The 18,805-nt window shown below is 39.8% G+C and overlaps 1 protein-coding gene across 1 annotated transcript; it reads right to left on the reverse strand.

Moving 5' to 3' along the window:
• Window positions 1-933: 933 nt before the first annotated feature.
• On the reverse strand, window positions 934-18,271 carry TXNDC5 (thioredoxin domain containing 5). Its single transcript, XM_054381886.1, has 9 exons — window positions 18,168-18,271; window positions 15,404-15,509; window positions 14,644-14,740; window positions 12,313-12,428; window positions 8,426-8,512; window positions 7,203-7,343; window positions 4,604-4,686; window positions 1,936-2,065; window positions 934-1,056 (listed from the first exon to the last, which is right to left on the reverse strand). The coding sequence occupies exons 1-9, from the start codon at window positions 18,254-18,256 to the stop codon at window positions 934-936; spliced, it is 972 nt and encodes a 323-aa protein (XP_054237861.1). The 5' UTR covers window positions 18,257-18,271.
• Window positions 18,272-18,805: the final 534 nt, after the last annotated feature.

Here is an 18,805-nt window from a genome sequence, read left to right on the forward strand (position 1 = left end):
GAGCGGGGAAATATTTTACACTACTATAGAAGAGCTGAATGGAGGAAAATTAAACGTTGTTCTCTAAACACTCTGAGTAAGGAGCAGGTCTGGATTCAGGCAAGGTTAGGAGACACACCATCAGCTCTGAAATCTAACTGACCATTTCATATTAATGGAGCAGCTATAAAAGCACCTGTTCACTTTGGCTCTGTAGAAGTAGAGCAGTTACTCCTCTGGAGCTGGACGGAAGCAGCCCATGAAACCTCCACCTGACAAAGGTACAATACTGCACCAGCAATGTTCAGGCACATATTATGGTACCATCACTTTCATTATGGCTAGACCTCCCATGCTGAGAGGATTAACAGGAACAGCTTGTAGTCGCCTTGGTATCTTCCAAAGGTGGGTGAGTGTGTGTGTTTTCAACCTTTCCTGACTTTCCATTTCAGCTATATTAAGACAAAGAGGGTTTAAGTACAGTTGTAGAGGCAAAAGTGACTCAACACAGTCATATCTTTTACCTTTCTAGTTACAGTGGGAAGTTTGCAAGGATTACTTTTTAACCAGATCTAACTTTAAGGCAAAAATATTCTACTGGTGCATTTAAGCTGGTTTTCTTAATGTAGGAAAGGAAACATTTCAGTTCAAAGGAAACATTTACACTTCGTTGTGGGAAAGCAGCAATGCAATAGAGTACCACCAGTGCTGAAATAGTCTCAATTTGCACAGTAATTGTTGCTTTTCCTTCACACACAGGGTAGCATGTCTTCAACACACACACACACACGCACGAAGGGAAGATAACAATGTTTAGTACATTCCATTTCCTAAAAACAAACAAAGAATGTCCCAAAATCCCCCTTCCCACCCCCAAATACACTATTTGGAAATTAGCACTGATTGACATCCCTCAGCTACTGCACAAAGCCAGGGACGGAGCATCCAGACTTATTACAATTCATCCCTTGCCTGACGCAAGACAAAGCTATGCAGTGATTCAAGGTCTCTCGTTCCGTTGTGTTCGCTAACTTTCTTTCCACCTCGGAAAAGCAGCAGCGTAGGGTAACCACGTACCTTCAAAAGACACACACCAAAGAAACTTGTTACTAACGTCCAAACTGCGTGGTGTTCTTCACCTCTATTTACCTGGTGACTGAAAAGTCACCAAACTCCTCTGAAAAAATAAACCATGTTAAAATCTAAGAACACCAGACCCAAACCCACACCAGAAGAGCCAAGGTCAGCCTTGAAATGTCTGACCATGTTCTTCTCGGATCTTGGAATAGTAGCTCCAGCTCTGACTACAGTTCTCTGCCTACCAGCACCAGAAGACTTTGGTCTTCCTAGGAACAGAACTTTCTATCAGCCTCCACAAGACTGTTTTGGTGCTTTCACAGCAGGAGGCTTCTTAAATTAGGGAATTCCTCAGCTTTAACCAAAAACCATAGAATCACAGAATGATTTGGGTTGGAAGAAATCTTTAAAGGTTATCTAGTCCAGTTCCCCCATAGTGAGCAGGGACATCTTCAGCTAGAGCAGATTGCTCAGAGTCCCAAACAGCCTGACCTGGAATGATTCCAGGGATGGGGCATCTACCACCTCTGGGCAATCTGTGGCAGTGTCTAACCATCCTCAGCACAAAAATCTTCTTCCTTCTGTCTAGTCTACATCTCCCTTTTTTTAGCTTAAAACCATCACCCCTTGTCCTTCTTATAGGCCCCTTTAAGTACTCGAAGGCTTGCAGTGAAGGTCTCCCTAATAAGAATGACCAAGAGTGAACAAACAGTCCAGGAAAAAACTTGTGCCACCTGGTGCTGCTCTGAACTACCTCTTTTTTGGCTAATGGAGAAGACATCTGCTCTGTCAACAGCCACCCAGCTGGGCTGCATGCTGGAACCTCTCAACATGTGGTACACAATCCTACCCCTTTCATGTCAGCTTCTTCACACTTACAGAAAATCTGTTGCAGACGTTACGTTCCACGGTGCAGTCGACTTCTGCTATTTTGACATCAGTCAAACCTGGAAATTGCTCTTTGGCAAGGTTCTCCCAAGTTGGAGCCAAGTTCTTACAGTGACCACACCTAGAAACAGAAGATGGAGACCTTCCAGTTTATCTCTACTGTCTTGCTGCAATAGCTCTACGTTTCACTAGCTGCCTTTTCCTATCCCTTCATCATTTGGCCCTCCAACTCCCTCGTGGCCATTATGTCAGTAAATGAGCTAAGAAAAGGATTTTATTTAAGTTAAGCACTGAAGAAGTTTTCTGCCCTTCCTTAGTCTGGCCTAGAATGGTGTTTTGGATGTTGGTGCATTAACATTTTATCCTACAGAGGAACATGAAAGCAAATAAAGATACAGAATATTCAAATGAAAAAAAAAAGAATGCTTAGAAACAACCATGTTTACATAAGGCACAGAATGTCTGTAGCACAAGCTAAGTTTTCAGGTAGCCAGATAATGCTAAAGCTACACAGCCCCAGTTTAATTATTTCAATGAGATTTTAATTTCCTATTAAGTTTCTTTCAGTTTCTAACAACCTCCTTCACCAATGTAGCATCACCCAGTGCTGTAAACTCAATTTTAACACAGACATTTACAGAACACTTCAGAAATTTAAGGTGCTTTTTCACTGAAGGTGTCTTGGAGTTTCACCACTGTACTTTCAGGCAGATCTGCAGTAGAACTGTTTGTTAGTCAACAAGCTTCATTTAGCAGATGAAAAAAAAAAACAAAAACAACCTCATGTCCTGTTCTGATTTGCATTAAATAATCATTCCAGATATATCATCAGTAACACTAAGAAATGCCTGTTTCTATTTTATTCCCTTATGTCTCTACAGTAATGTGAGAATGCAATTCACAGAGTACACACACAATGAACTGCCAGCGTCACGACAGAGAATGATACTGTACAGTGGCAGGAATTAGAGCAAAATATTAATTTTATTTATATTGTGGACTTGGCTTAGTCAAATTCATAACATGAAGCTCTTACTGCCTCAAGAAGCATTACCAAAGCACTTTAAAGCTGCATTGCTCACTCTATTCTAAGCCCGCTGCCCTTTAATTGGGTTATTAAAGCTGCCCTGTAATTGCCTCAAGGCTGGATCAGGACATTTACAAAATAATGGAAGATGTCTCCAAAAGTTTTCTTACTACAAGCCAATGTATATTTAACCCACCTTGTAAACACACAGTGACAGTACAGCATTCCTGGCCATGCTTCCTTTGCAAGCTAACATTAATACTAATCCAAAACTAACTGAAAGGCAACGTAATCATGTTTGCTAAGCCTGATAGAAATCAATGCACTCTGCTGAGAAAAAAATGTCAATTCTGTTCAGAGCAACTACAACTGTACACATCAGCCTGACTTGCAGAGCTAAAACTAGCATACCAGCTACAGAAATGTAAGAAGTCTCCTCCTAAACAGAGGCTTTCTGGTTGTTACAGCCAGGGAACAAATACTGGTTTAAGAACTCGACTCTCTGCGTTCTGAACTAGCATTTCTCAGCCTGCCACTCAACATTGTGAGACCTAGCAGCATCCCACTAGAACCTCATGAGGAGATGGTTAAAGGGTGTTTTTTGTTAAGAAGGTCTTTAAAAAAAAGGGAGCATTTATTTCTCTCAAGCCTTTCCAGAAGAAGTTTCTCAGATGATAAGCTCCAACGAGCCCTGGGTTCAGAAAACAGACTAGAAGCTGCTTTGTGCATGGGTATAACCCATATTTAGCAGTCAGTTCCAGTAGCAGAGGCACAGATTCCATCTTACTCCCGCACAGAGCACATAAAGGGAGTGAGAAAGGGCAAGAAACAATGTGGAATGTGTGTATGAGCAGGGGATTTCTCAACACAGTACTGGCAGATACCTGCTCCCATCCAAAGGCAGATATTCAGATGCAGGAAAGCGCAAGAGTGTCTCTCAAGCAGCAAACCACAGTGTGGTTAAAAGGGTGGCAGCACTAGGAAAACCTGCTTAATTGAGATTACCTGAAACAAAACTAAACATATTCATGCCTTCTGTCAAAGTTAAGCTCCATAAAAGTATAGAATCATTGCAGTTGGAAAAGACCTTTAAGATCACTGAGTCCAACCATAAGCCTAATACCACCATGGCCATTAAACCATATCCCAAATTACTCTGATCCTCCAGAGCACACTTAAATATGTGTTGCATTTGCTTATGTTGCTTTGTCACAGTGACCTTTTAGCACAAATGAGGCTTCCAAGAGAGGAGGATTGTGGCAGGAGAGGACTCAAAGGCCATGGTGCTCTCCTTTCTCAACACTAGTGATACGTTCCCCTAATCTTCCCCTAATCAAGGGATAGGAGCAAAGTAAGCTTCACTCTCCTTTTTTACCCAGCTTTACCTGAAGGCTGACACAGTAAAGCTTCCCTGCAAGCCTTTCCAGCAAGCCTTTCCACGGAGAAGCATCCCAAGAAAGTTACAACAGATTGAGCTTCTCTGCTGTACCTTTTGCCAACAAACACATCTTTTAGTTAATTCACATTTTAAATACAAGTACAGTAATACAAACAACTCAAAGACCTACATCAAATAATGTACTGAGAGCTTAGAGCAACAATAATCTGCAACAGCAGTTGCAAACTTCTTACCATGGAGCATAGAATTTAATAAAGGTGATCCCTCTAGCAATGGTTGCATCAAAATCTTTCTCAGAGAGAGAGAGCACTGCAGCCTGGTCAAAAAGAAAAAAGAAGAATTTAATTTTTTTTATGTATATAACATCAGCCAAATGAGCTTTTAGCTACCTAAAAGAGAAACTCAATCTGGAAAAGATAATGTTACTGATAATAGAAATAAGAGTAGCAGCAGTACACCTCACTTCTATGCCTCAGCTACTTTTCTCTCTTGATGTAATATGTATTTCATGATGAAGCTCACCCATAATCAGTTAAACAAAACATCCCTATTTTCAGGGTATTGGGGGAAAAAAATAATTTTAATATGCTGTCATGCAAATGTATCAAGGAACAACCTTGAGAGGAGTTGGCTTCGAGCACATCATGGCCAGCAAGAGTTTAATGAGGTATTCAAGGGATAGTAGTGATGTCTTGACAGCTGTTCTCCACCTGCTCTATCCCTGCATTGCATACCTAGAAAAAAATCCTGTTCCCAGAAGTTTGTATCTGCCTCTTAAGTCGACATCACCACTCGTGTGGATGCCAGCAAGGATTTTTACTCCTGATAACATCAGAAGCAATGGCATGGGAGTGATGGGAGGAGACAGTCTCATGAGAGAACACAGAACTGTAACAAACTTCATATTTTGTGTGAGAATGTTAAGGATTGAAAAGAAATAAATGTATCCCAGGCCTATAAAAACTTCAATTCAAATGAAAGCAAAAGAAAAACAAGAACATAACTTACAGTATTACCAATTCTACTTCAAACCCAGTAGAAGTTTTATGAAGAGAAGCCAACAAGAAACTTGAAATTACAGATGATCCAGAACTTATAAACATTTCTGTATATAACTGTGAAATGAAGTTATTTCATTAACTTGAAGTTAGTACTTCTGAAGAATTGTTTAGAAATTAGAAAATAATTTTATTAAATAATTGCAAGTTATTAAATGAAGAAAAAAAAAGAACAGTCAATACATATTCTTCTCTTCTGAATTTCCTAAATGGATATCTGAAAGAGATGTTCGAAATATCATTTACAATCTAAGATATTAATTCTGAAAAGCCCATAAATGATGTCTTCCCCACAATCCACACAGGAGAACACTTTTTAAAGGCCTGTAGGTTACTATCAGAGTAACAACGTGAACTATATAACAATAAAAATCAGTTTAGTATCAGACAGCTCAGTTTTAGTTTGGGTTTTTTTTTTTTTTAAGATCCCTTATGCAATCACATCATCTGAGCATCTGCTGGTCACTCTGCCTCAATCCATCCGGATTATTTTTGAGTAATTTTAGTGATGACTGGCAGGAGAGATGTCTCATGGACATAAAAGTACAGCTGCCACAAAAGGGCTGCAAGTACTTGGTCCATGTAAGAAAGATGTGGGGAACTCCATGTAAGGGCTTAACACTGGGACACAAATTTGGAGCTAGCCCCTTGTTTCAAAAATTTCATGAAAACAAATCCAGAATCAAAAGTCTCTGAAGATGAGTGACCAAGAAAATGGTGGCATCCAAAGCTGAAATGTAAAGCTGCAAAGAGAAGTTGAGTCCTTCACTGCATCTACTATTATTTAGCCAAAAAGAATGGTATGGGTATGAAAATTAGCAATCTGTATTGCCTAGAACGTTTGGTAAGCCACTTTATTATGCAATATGAGTAATGCTGCTGGAAAAGTCAACTGGGAAAGGTAAGCACCTGAATATAAACTGTATTTATATTAATAATACTGATGCTTTTTCATTACCTAAGTTCATTCTACACCACAAGGGATCATCAATCGCCATCCCTCATTTTCTCAGCAGAAATATGTTTTCCACATCTCATGATGCTAGAAAACCATCCCTAATTCCTCAACCTCACCAATTTTACCTTCAGCTGAAGGTAATAAACCAGCAGATGAAATGCCAAAGTGATTTAAAAAAAAAAAAGACAGGAAACTAAATGACTTGAAGCACAATTATGCAAAGGTCATAAAGTTATTCCCACCGATTCCTTGGCAACATCCACAACCCATACAGTTCCTACAACCAGGATCAGAGTAAGCCTCCAAACTCAAGCCTTCTGCTTGTGACAGGACACATGGCACATTTAGATTGATGTTCTTACCACATTTAGATTAATTTTCATAATGTTTGCTTGTTTGTTGTTTCTGCAGATAGCCTCTAAGTCTAGGACCCTTGCTTTTTTTTAGGGGCTTAGCAGCATGCACCATCCTCCTGGGTTCAAATGAGGATCTTGCCAGAAACACTCATCCCCATACCAATGAAGTAAGCTGTCTGATAGACTCAGATGCCAGCAATTCCACAGACCAAAGACCACCATATTTATGCCACTCTATCTAAACAACTTATTGCAAACATAAAAAAAGGAGCCAGATTTTGTATTTCTTCCTTCTCCATCTCATCAGGTTAGCAAAAGCATACAGGGATTTACGGTCTGATTCCACTCAATTACTAAAAAAATAACAGGAAGTTTTTGATACAGTTTACATCTGTAACACATGGAGGACTCACACAAGCTGCTGAAACAGTCTGACACTTTCAAATAAAGGAGCATTTACCTCAACATGAGTGGGTTCTGCAGGTGGCTGTGGGGCTTCGGCAGGTTCATCTGCTGGCAGCTCTTTCCCAGAGCTCTGTAGTTGGGAATCCACATATTCCTTCAAAGAATCAAAGTCCCTCTTCCCTTTGTACTGGTCACCCTGCAATTATCAAATAGCTGGTGCAAATGTGTATATTCAGTTGGTCTAACAAATAAATTATTAGCTAATAAATAATTACCAGAAAAAAATATGACTGACAAGTACAGGACAAATTCATAATAAATATGATTGTCTAGTCATGAACTATCTCCATGGCATTCCATTCACAGAATCACGGAATTGTTTTGGTTGGAAGAGACCCTTAAGATCATCAAGTCCAACCACTGACCCAGCACGCCAGGTCACCACTAAACCATGTCCCTCAGCACCACACCTATGCATCTTTTACTTCCCCCTAGCATTAGAATATTGTAGTTCTTTGAGCTGCAAGGAAAAATGTCAGCTGGTCCCACTAGACTCTCACAGTGCCATATGAAGTGTTCAGATCTGTAAGGAGGAAAGTTTGCATCACTCAACTGACAAGCACGACTTAGTGAGCCTTCTGATACACATCAGGAAAATTACATACTTTATTATTACTTCTACTTCATCTCTGGTTTTGTATTCTACAGGAGGCAAAGTATTAAGATGATATAAACCCAGAATTCTATCACACAGTAGGCTAATTGGAGGTCCTACTTACAGATTTACAAACATCACACCAGTTACCTTCAGAGCACAAAGAACTCTTTACATTTATCAGTGGACAAAGTACTCTTCCAGTACTCAACCGAACCTCCAACATCTTCAAAGTACTCTTCCAGTACTCAACTGAACCTCCAACATCTTTTCTTTCTCAAGCAGACTTTTGTACATCACCAAATCACAGAATGGCAAGGGTTGGAAGGGAACTAAAGCAGGGTCACCCAGAGGAAGCTGCAAGGGAACATGTCCAGGAAGGTTTGGAATCTCTTAAGGAGACTCCAAAACCTCTCTGGGCAGCCTGGTGCAGTGCTCTGGCACCCTCAAAGTAAGTAAGTTTTCACTTATGTTCAGGTGGAACTCCATGGGTTCTACTTTGTGACCATTGCCTCTTGTGCTGTTGTTGGGCACTACTGAAAAGAGCCTGGCCCCATCTTCTTGTCACTTGCCCTTTAAATAGTGACAAACTAAGTGATCTTTTACTGAGCTTGAGAACTCACCTTTTCACCATTCCTAAACCAGAGGAGTGTAGGATAGCCACGAACTTGGGCTTCAGAGCAAACTTCATAATGCTGGGTACAGTCAACCTATGTTTGGAAAAAATACAAACCATTCAGTGTGTAAAATAAACAAAGAACAAGCATCATCACCTCTCTTGTGTTTGAAATCTCAGAAATAAATGGGAACAAGCAACACATGGCTTGCTAAAACTCACTATCAAGTAGTGTTTTGAAAGGGAGTATGTCTGCCTTCCAAACAGTGGGTTGGTTGCATAATCAGAATTGTAGAATCACAGAATTGTTTAGGCTGGAAAAAAACTTTAAGATCATTGAGTCCAATCATTAACCCAGCACTGCCAGGTCACAACTAAAATGTGTCGCTCAGCACCACATCTACAAGGCTTGGCAATCCTTTCGGGAAGACATTTTTTTCTCATGTCCAACCTAAACCTCCCCTGGTGCAACTTAAGGTTGTTTCCTCTTGTCCTACCACTTCTTACTCCAGAGAAGAGACCAACCCCCACCTCCTTTCAGGTAGAGAGTGAAAAAGTACCCCCTCAGCCCCCTTTTCTCCAGACTACAAAGAAACAGTTCCCTTAGCCACTCTTTGTAAGACTTGTACCCTTCTTGTAGTGAGGGGGCCAAAACCAAACCCAGTATTCAAGGTGCAGCCTCACCAGTGCCAAGTACAGGGTATGATCAAGCCTTGAATTGGGAGGCTCTCTCTCTGTTTGATTAAACTCCTGGCCAAGCTGTCAGCCTGTGGCTTGGACAGCAGCACTCTGCGCTGGGCTAGGAACTGGCTGTAGGGCTGTGCCCAGAGAGTGGTGGTGAATGGTGCCACTTCCAGCTGGCAGCCAGTCACTAGTGGTGTCCCCCATGGATCAGTGTTGGGCCCAGTCATGTTTAATATCTTTATTGATGATCTGGATGAGGAGCTAGAGTCCACCATTAGTAAGTTTGCAGATGACACCAAGTTGGGGGCAAGTGTCAATCTGTTAGAGGGCAGGGGTTAGAGGTAGGCTGGACAGATGGGCAGAGTCCAACAGGATGGCATTCAACAAATCCAAGTGCCGGGTGCTGCACTTTGGCCACAACAACCCCATGCAGAGCTACAGGCTGGGGTCAGAGTGGCTGGAGAGCAGCCAGGCAGAAAGGGACCTGGGGGTACTGATTGACAGCCACCTGAACATGAGCCAGCAGTGTGCCCAGGTGGCCAAGAGAGCCAATGGCATCCTGGCCTGTATCAGGAATAGTGTGGCCAGCAGGAGCAGGGAGGTCATTGTACCCCTGTACACAGCACTGGTTAGGCCACACCTTGAGTACTGTGTCCAGTTCTGGTCTCCTCAAGGCGGCCATTGAGATACTTGAACGTGTCCAGAGAGGCTGGTGAGAGGTCTCGAGCACAAGCCCTCTGAAGAGAGGCTGAGGGAGCTGGGATTGTTTAGCCTGGAGAAGAGGAGGCTCAGGGGAGACCTTAGGGCTCTCTACAACTACCTGAAGGGAGGTTGTAGCCAGGAGGGGGTTGGTCTCTTCTCCCAGGCAACCAGCACCAGAACAAGAGGACACAGTCTGAAACTGCGCCAGGGGAAGTTTAGGCTTGAGCTGAGGAGAAAGTTCTTCACAGAAAGAGTAATTGGCCAGTGGAACGTGCTGCCCAGGGAGGTGGTGGAGTCACTGTCCCTGGGGGTGTTCAAAAAAAGATTGGATGTGGCACCTGGAGCCATGGTTTAATTGTCATGAGGTGTTAGGTAATAGGTTGGACTTGATGATCTCTGAGGTCTTTTTGAACCTGGTTGATTCTGTGATTCTGATTATTTTTATTTAGGAGGGACTGGGGAGGGAAGTACAGATACAAGGAAGCAGCACCAAAGAAAAATGATGACTTAATTAAATATTCCAACTAAAAAGTACTTGAGGGTTGGACTAGATGACCTTTAAAGGTCACTTCTAACCCAAAACATTTTGTGATGATTCTCTGATTCTTCTTGGTATTCTGATTGAATAAAATCACTGCATAGACAGTAAGACACAAAACACTAATGCTGAAGAGCTTTAAAGGGAAGATATATTGGCTCAGCCATTTTTTAATGGATATTCTTGAAAGACTTCAGAGGACGTATCTGCAGCTAGCAAGTTAGTTTTACTCCAAGAGAGGTGCCAAGTGAAGAGCAACATTCAATTCTGACAGGCCACAAGCCAATCTGTTAATTTATAAGTTTCAAACCTTTTTTTTTGAAGCAGAAAAAAAATATCTCATGAGTATTGTCACCTTTTACTCAACACAGCACTTGGATTCTGCATTTTACATTAGAAACACTTTGCACCAGATCACTGAAGATCAAATCTGCAGATTTGCCACCATCTTGCCAGCAGGTATCACTGCTGTTAAGACACTATTCCCTCAGCTTACATGAAGGTCATAGTTCAGCCTTCTTAGAACCAGTTGTGTTTCGTCTTCAGAACTGCAATCTCAAGACTTAAAATCTTAGCCAAGACATGTTTCAGATAGTTTTACAAGATACATACAAAACTAAGTGTGGAGACAAATCTTAGTGGCTTTATTAAATAGCAACTCTCAGCAACTATGAATATGACAAACAAGAAAAAAACAGAAATTTGGGAAATTTTGTGATTATTTTTCTCTGGGTATCAGAGAATGGTGACTTAAGAAGAAACTTAAGCTAAGCAAAGCTTTTATCAGACCGAAAGCAAGGTTCTCATCTAAGCAAAGGTTTTATCAGACAGCAAGTGAGGTTCTCATCACCAGATGCAACATTTGGCACAGACAGTATCAAAGGAGCAATAGCCTCCTGTGATTTACTCTCAGAGGGAATCCACCAAGTCTCAAAATTATCTATCTATCTATCTATCTATCTATCTATCTATCTATCTATCTATCTATCTATCTATCTATCTATCTTTCTCTAAAGCTCAAATATGCTGACCTGCTCTGTACATCTACAGCATAAACAAATTAGCAGATTTTCAACAGCATTGAAAATAAAGAAGTAATTAAAACCAAAAAGAAGTCAACAGCTTCTGGCAACAGCTCCAAGTGCTGTGAGGGCAGGGACAGGGGGAGATCACTGGGATTTGTCCCTCTGCAGCACTAACACTGCTAGCAGCCTTTCAAATCAGTGGAACCACTTTGGAAGTTTAAGGATGTGGAAAATGAGCCCGGTTGTTTTTCCACTGCTGGAAAACACAGAGGGATTCCCACCATGAGCCACCTCATGGGGTATGGGTTATCAACCAGTAATTGCAATTGTCAGATGACCTCCATACCTCTGCAGAGAAGTCACTCTGCATACAAGTAACCAGCTCCCATGGTAAATACACTACAGAAATTGGTTACTGACCCTAAGGGAAATAGACTGATCTCTTGTCCTGTTTAAAATGGAAGACCCCCTGAAACCTTTAGAAAGTTCTGTGAGAGTAAAGATGAAAAAAAAAAACCCAACCAAGAAATAAGTCACCATGAGGAGCCTTGCTAAGGAATCAGTGCCATAAAGAACAAATTAGAAATCACTTTCCCACTCAAATACTGAAGTCTGTCAGGTTCTGATATAATAAAAAACAAATCTCAAAATACTATTCCCTGCATCTGAAATGTTAAGACTTTTTACCAGTTCTCTCTGAAACACAGGGAGCTAGCTGTGTTTCTGACAAGTTCTTGCTTAAAATGAGGGAGTCCCATCAACTGTGGATGTGTGTGGGGAAAAGAAATAACCATCTCAAAATTAAAATAGAAACTATTAACTATAAAAGGATTTAAGAGGTGACAAACAAAACAATTGATATTTGCACATCAGAGCATGAAAAGCACTTAGCTGGTACACCAATTCACACAAAACACACTTTCAGACCAGAAGGACTTCACTCACCTTGCCAATCTTGACAGTTTCTGAATGCTCAAAGGCTTGAGCCAGCTGTTCCCAGGTTGGAGCCAAAGCCTTGCAATGACCACACCAAGGAGCAAAGAATTTGATGAAATGATTGCCTTTTAAATCAAAGGGAAAAAAAAATATTTTGGAATTAATTAGTCTGTAATAAAAGACTAGATTCTAATATCAGACTGCAAATTTATCATGGTATTTCCTGATTTAAAGATAGGAAATGCTGAGACTTAAAGGCCAGGACAGAAGTCTTCAGCAATTAGGTTTTCAATACTTTATGCAATCCTACAGCATTTTTAATTTCCCTGAAAATCCAAAGAGTTTCACCAGCTCAAGACAACAAATGAGGTATTAAAACTGATCCTTTTAACCTAACCATTTGCTATGAAGTTTCTACCGTGTCAGTTACTTGCCCTATTACAGAACAGAAAGAACCACTATGTATTTATCTGAGCATAAATAAAAGCATCAGACTTCAGCCTAAACATTTTATAGGAAAGACCACTCCATTAAGTCCATGAATTACCTGAATAAATTTGTTCTGATTCTCATTCTCCTTCTTCTGCCCTGCTCTTGGTATTTACATGTCAACTACACAGAAATCACTCCTTTATTAGGTTTTTGTGGTGTTTTATATAATGTCTGTGATATTTCCTATTAATGTTTAGTTTAAAAGTATAATCTTCATTTCAGAGTTCCAGCTTATGTAATTTCCTTCAATTAAGAAAATTGTTCATTCTAGATGCTGCACACTTTTGTACGCATCAAAGCAAGATTCTGTTAATCTGAAACGAAAATTAATTAAAACAAGGGGAAAAAAATCAAAATTAGTTTGAAGGAGATGCCAGCAACTGGAGAAAAGCTCTTTTTAACAGAATTATTCATAATCCTTTGAAGATTGAAGGGGCTGATATGACTAGAATTCATTTCTAGTTTGAAGGCTTGTTCACAAAAGGAAATCAGAGGAAAGATGTCCAAAAATAATCAGGAAATGTAAACTGCAGTAGTAGTGGACTTTAACTTGCTTAATCTGCACATAGAAGACTTTAGAACTGTTTGATACTTTTTGCTACGGTCAAGTAAACTGCAAACTGGAATTTCTCATGCACAAATATAAGCCTTTAGTCAAAAATCAGCTATTTGATACCACATACTCTCATATATTCTCCTCTTTGACAGAAAAAAAATTTGCAATTCTTTTTGCCCTAAAGCACCAAAAAGATAAACTTTTAAGACCAAAACTCAACTTTCCAGCTGGAACTGCCAAATTTAAGCACTGAACTTCTTGTAACTGAAGTCAAGAGAAGACAACAGCTTTACAGGTTATCATAAACCTACTCAACTGTCAGGTCTATGAGAATGCATCCCCTATGAATGCCATTGGAAAATAAAAAAAAATTGCAGTGAGAATTTAAAACATTTACACACACTATCCTCTCAGACTGTGAAGTTGTCTAATGCTGTGAATTTTGAAGTAATTCTACGTTAAGTCACACAAACTGGGAAATCTAGCTGCACAAAATGCTCTTTTACATTTTGAAAGTATTTCTAAGCAGCTAATGGTTACTTTAAGAAGCTCTAGTGTCTGCCTCACTTGATGGTATCACATGGGCACAAAGAGTTCATTTAATCTGGCCTTTGTTTTTACGAAAACACATAGAAATTTTAAGACCACCCGTTGTTACAGCAGCCCAAAGTTTGCCGTGTAGGATTTTACTCATTCCCTAAAATCCCATCACATCTGGGGTGAAACTTCTTGTGCTAAGAATCACTCCTGGCATCAAGTTTAAAGCTTCCAGGCAGAATGACCAAACTTCCAGGCAAAGTATTTTTGAAAGCAGCCAAGCAGATTAAGTGTTTTGCCTACCATTAAATTCTAGAGGAAGGAAGCTAAACAGTATCAAAGAAGGGGCCAGGCTACGGTAGGAAAGGGGCATTAAGGAGGAAGCACATGGGTTATATTTATCCAGAACAGCAGCCCTGGAGTAGGAACAAGCCAGCACCTAGGGAAAAAGGAAACAGTACTAGCAAAAACATGAAGTGTGTGGCAAGGCTGTGACTGAGCAAGAAACTCAGGGAAAGTCTGATCAAGCAAGTCCCACTAGCTTCTTCCATGTGACTAGGGGGCCTTAATTTTACTGCCTTCTAAGTGTCATTCTGAAACCTTCTCATGGTTGCAATGTGTAAATAAACTATTGCTATTTTAAATGGTCTCCAGTTTCACCCTCTTTCACAAAGTATTACTGGAAATAAAAGTAGACTTCCCACTACTGATGTCTCTGTAAATAAGTATCCCTTGCTTATGAAAAAAACAGTTACCTTCTGCTATGTGCATCTTGAAATTGTCTGCTGAGAGTTCATACATTCCCTGCTTAGGTTCAGGGGCTTTTGGTGGTTCCACATCAGATTCTGGATCCTATTCATGAAAAATTAACTTTTATTTGCCTTGTACAGTAAATACACAATATTTGATTCTTGTGTCACAGCATTCTGTGGTGGTGTTGTAAATCCTGCACTCTGAAATTTTAAATTCCTAAAGGAATGGCCTTATTTAGTTATCTAATTTTAGGCAAGGTTTGGCTAATCCATGTTAAGTGTTACCACTAAACTCAAAGGTTTTCCTAGTGATGGCATGAACTCAACTAATTATTTCAAACCCTTTTGTTAGGCTCCACCATTGACAGGTAAGAATTGAATTCAAGATAGCATCCATGTTTCAAGAGCTAATTAAGTCCAACAAAAATGCAATTTATAATCTACCATAGTTAAACCTCTTTTCTTATTCTAGAAACATTATGGCCACCAAGGCATTGAGAATTTTATCTTACAATGTCAAAATGCTAAAGATAAAATCTGCATTATGTTACTGTAGTTTTAAACACAGGAAACAAGAGGTCACGATGACAGTTTTAATGACTATTCTGACTTATGTGGAAGCTGTTTCATGTTGTTATTGCCACCTGACTTTTATTCTCAGGAGCAGATTTCCTCCTGGAAAATGAAACCAAACCTATAGAAATTGCAGATAAACAAGTCTGCAGAAAGGAGTATTTCCTTTCCTTAGTTCCTTCTCACTTACAGATGGTTCCTCATTTAGTTTCTCCAACATCCAGTTTTCCAGTGCCTGGAAATCTCTAGGGCCTTGGTATTTCAGAGCTTCTTGTCCAGGTTTGAGCAGCTTTAGGCTAAAGGATCAAAATGTAGAGAAGAGTGAGACAAAAATATTTTCACACAGGAAACATTCTGAGAAAGCTAACACTTTGCTAATCTGCAGCTCTTATGACTACTAATGTGAGGCATCTCCCGCAACTTCAAGGGGTCACAGCTAGAACTTAGGACACCTTTCCATTCCCATGTAAGCCTTTAAATGAGATTTTTTAAAAATAGGAAAAATCAACATACTCTAATATTACTTTGATCAATAATCAAGAGCAAGTAAAACACTGCAGCTCTCAGTGCTAAAGCTAATCATTCATAATGCCTATGAATCCCATTTCATTCTGTCAAAAAGCATCAATTTTCCTTTGTTCAACCCCCTCCATCACCAAAGGAAAAATATCCAATGGTTGTTTTCCGAGGGATTTCTTTTTCATGTTCCATTCCCTGGATGTAGGACTTCTCATGTGGTATGAAACTGATTGAAAACACACTGCAACAAGTCAATAAGGAGATAAGTGGCTGCTTATATGAATTCAAGACTTTGTAATTCTAACACTTCATAAACACTGTTGAAACTTTTCCATTAGCTACCTAAAGCTTCTACTATTAAACACTGAAGTTAAACATTTGCAATATATTTGATAAAGGAGCAGTATCCTTTCTGACCTAGCCATGGGTTTTAAAGCACATCATAGTTTCAATTGCCACTGTCACCCAGCTCTCAGCTCTCCTTGCCAAGCTGTCTCCCACTGTCTTTTCTATTTAAGGTGTTCTAGATGACGACAGTCAAATTTGTTCCAGAGGGGAAAAAAAGCAGCAATTTCATAATAAGGAAGAAACAACAAAAATGCAACAGAAGAAGACCTAAAACGCACCTCATGGCCTTGCTTTTGAAAAGTAACGAGAAAAAAGAGCTTAAGAGAGTCAGCTGCACATTCTTCAATTAAGTCTTCTCTAGTTCATTTGAGAGTATTTTGCATCAGCAAATAAGCCCAAGACAACAGCACAGGGATCTGCTCAGTCAGCTTTACTCTCTCAAGGAGTATGGAAAGAGGGAGCAGCGTTTCCTCTGAGGGTATATGGAAAACCACCCTGGACTTCTGAGAATCCCTCTGTGCCTGAGGAAGCTGTGAAATGTGCCTTGCTGGAGGGTTTTGAAAACAGGCTTAGTAAAAACTGACTCAGGAAGAGTACTGGTATCATGAATTCCCCTTCATCTCTGTATTTATATGACTAGCAAGTAACTGCATTAGCACTTTTATTTATCAAGTAGATGGAAGTGAGGACTAACTATTCCTAAATACTCAGTGACCTTAAAGAGAAAGAAGTGAGGACACACACAATTACACATCCATTCGTTTTTCTCTCATTCAGGATCTCTGCCACTCATTCTATTTGACAAGAAACAGATATACACAATATAATTTATTCACATATGCAAAGATGACCAATGCTCACATTTGGGATATTAAAATTGAGCTATAATATTCATTGTTTCTTGGTATTTCTATTAGAACTAAGTCACAGACTGCCCTTAAGGACAATTTCAACAAGGACTTTGCTATTTATAAATCAACTTCTACTCCATCATGCTCATCTGTGTCAAAGTGGGTGCTGCCACAAGCATATGCCAAATTCAGGCTGTTGCTGAAGTCAGCAGTAACAGTATCACAGAATCCCAGTGTGGTAGGGGTTGTAAGGAACCCTTGGAGATCATCTAGTCTAACCTCCTTGCTAAAACAGGGTCACCCAAAGAAAGCTGCACAGGATCATGTCCAAGAAGGTTTGGAATCTCTTCAAAGATGGAGACTCCACAACCTCTCTAGGCAGCCTGCTCCAGTGTTCCATCACCCTCATAGGAAGGAAGTTTTTCCTTACATTCTGATGGAACCTCCTGGGTTCTAGTTTGTACAACAAACACTAGACAAAGTGAGGTGTGGAAGGGCTAGAGATGACCACGTTCTCCACTAGTCACCACTAAGATCAGTAATTAGTGAAGCAGTTGAAATAATCCCACTTGTTTTTGCAAGAAGCTTTAAAGAAGATCCAAATGAAAAACAGTAACAAAAATCCATCTGCTCCTTTTTGACCTCTCATAGATACTCTAGATCACGTTCTGCCTACCAATGCTGAGAAAGGCATAAATCTTTTATAACAGAAGCTTAACAACTTTAAACTCCAAAGTAATTTCTCCTAGATCAACATAAGCAAAATTACCTAGAAAAGGTTCATCCAACATCACTACTGCTATGCTAAACATTACCATTTTTAAGCACCAAGTTCAGTCAAAATTTAAAAGATCATCTAAATATTAATTATGAATGATGCAGTGGTGACAAACTTGTAACAAGTTCTTTTTAGAAGTATTGGTACCAGAGATCAGCTCTATCAGGCATACCATGAAGTATGTTGCTTGAAAAAGCAGTGCTCTCAAACAAAAAAGGACAATTCTGGGCTTCACTTAAACACAGGCATCTTCTGAGACATAAAACAGTTTCTTTCAAAAGAATAATAAAGACTATAAGTAGTATGATACTTAGCAACACAGTAAAAATGTTTAAAATGAAGATGAGGTCCAAAGGGCTACAAAGAAATCCGCCAAAAATATATCTTATAAAGTAGCTTAAAAAATTTGGCAGAGAAAACCAGGAAAGAAACAGGAGCAGACATCCTTTTATACGTACGTAGGGTATCCTCGGACGCCAAATTCAGAGCAGAGTGGGGTATCTGTAGTACAATCCAGCTTAACAACATAGACCTGTGGGTTTTCCATGTTATTGTATTTATCTCCCAAATCATTCCAAGTTGGCTGGAGACGCTGACAATGTCCACACCTGTGACAGAAGGAACAATGTATTTGCTTAATAGCTGCTCATGTTTACAGGGGTTTTGAATCTATGGTAAAGTCCAGAACAGGCAGAGACCTTGATAAATGTAAAAACAGTTAAGTCATAAATATTAGAGCACTTTTACACTATGCAACAGGGAACACTAGTAAGAATTGGAGAATGCTGCAAACATCTCAAGTAAAAATCATCAAGAGATGAGAACTTGCTATTTTTTTCAATTCCAAAGCCTGCTGAACATCCCCTGAACTTAGTAAGGCTATTGGGAAAAGCACTTTCAGTCTTCCAGCTTTCTATGAACACCCTGTGAGGCCATTGAGCTTTCTTTATGCTCTAACATTTCAAAATACTGCATGTTTTAGCAGCAGAAGACAACAGTTTCAAGCATCTTCGTAAGGCCACTTGTGCTTGTGTGCACCACAGGAAGTGTAACTCTTGAAACACATCAGGACCCACTTCTGAGTATTTTTTCTCTA

This window comes from Indicator indicator, chromosome 6 (genome assembly GCF_027791375.1).
Source record: "Indicator indicator isolate 239-I01 chromosome 6, UM_Iind_1.1, whole genome shotgun sequence".
NCBI lineage: Eukaryota > Metazoa > Chordata > Aves > Piciformes > Indicatoridae > Indicator > Indicator indicator.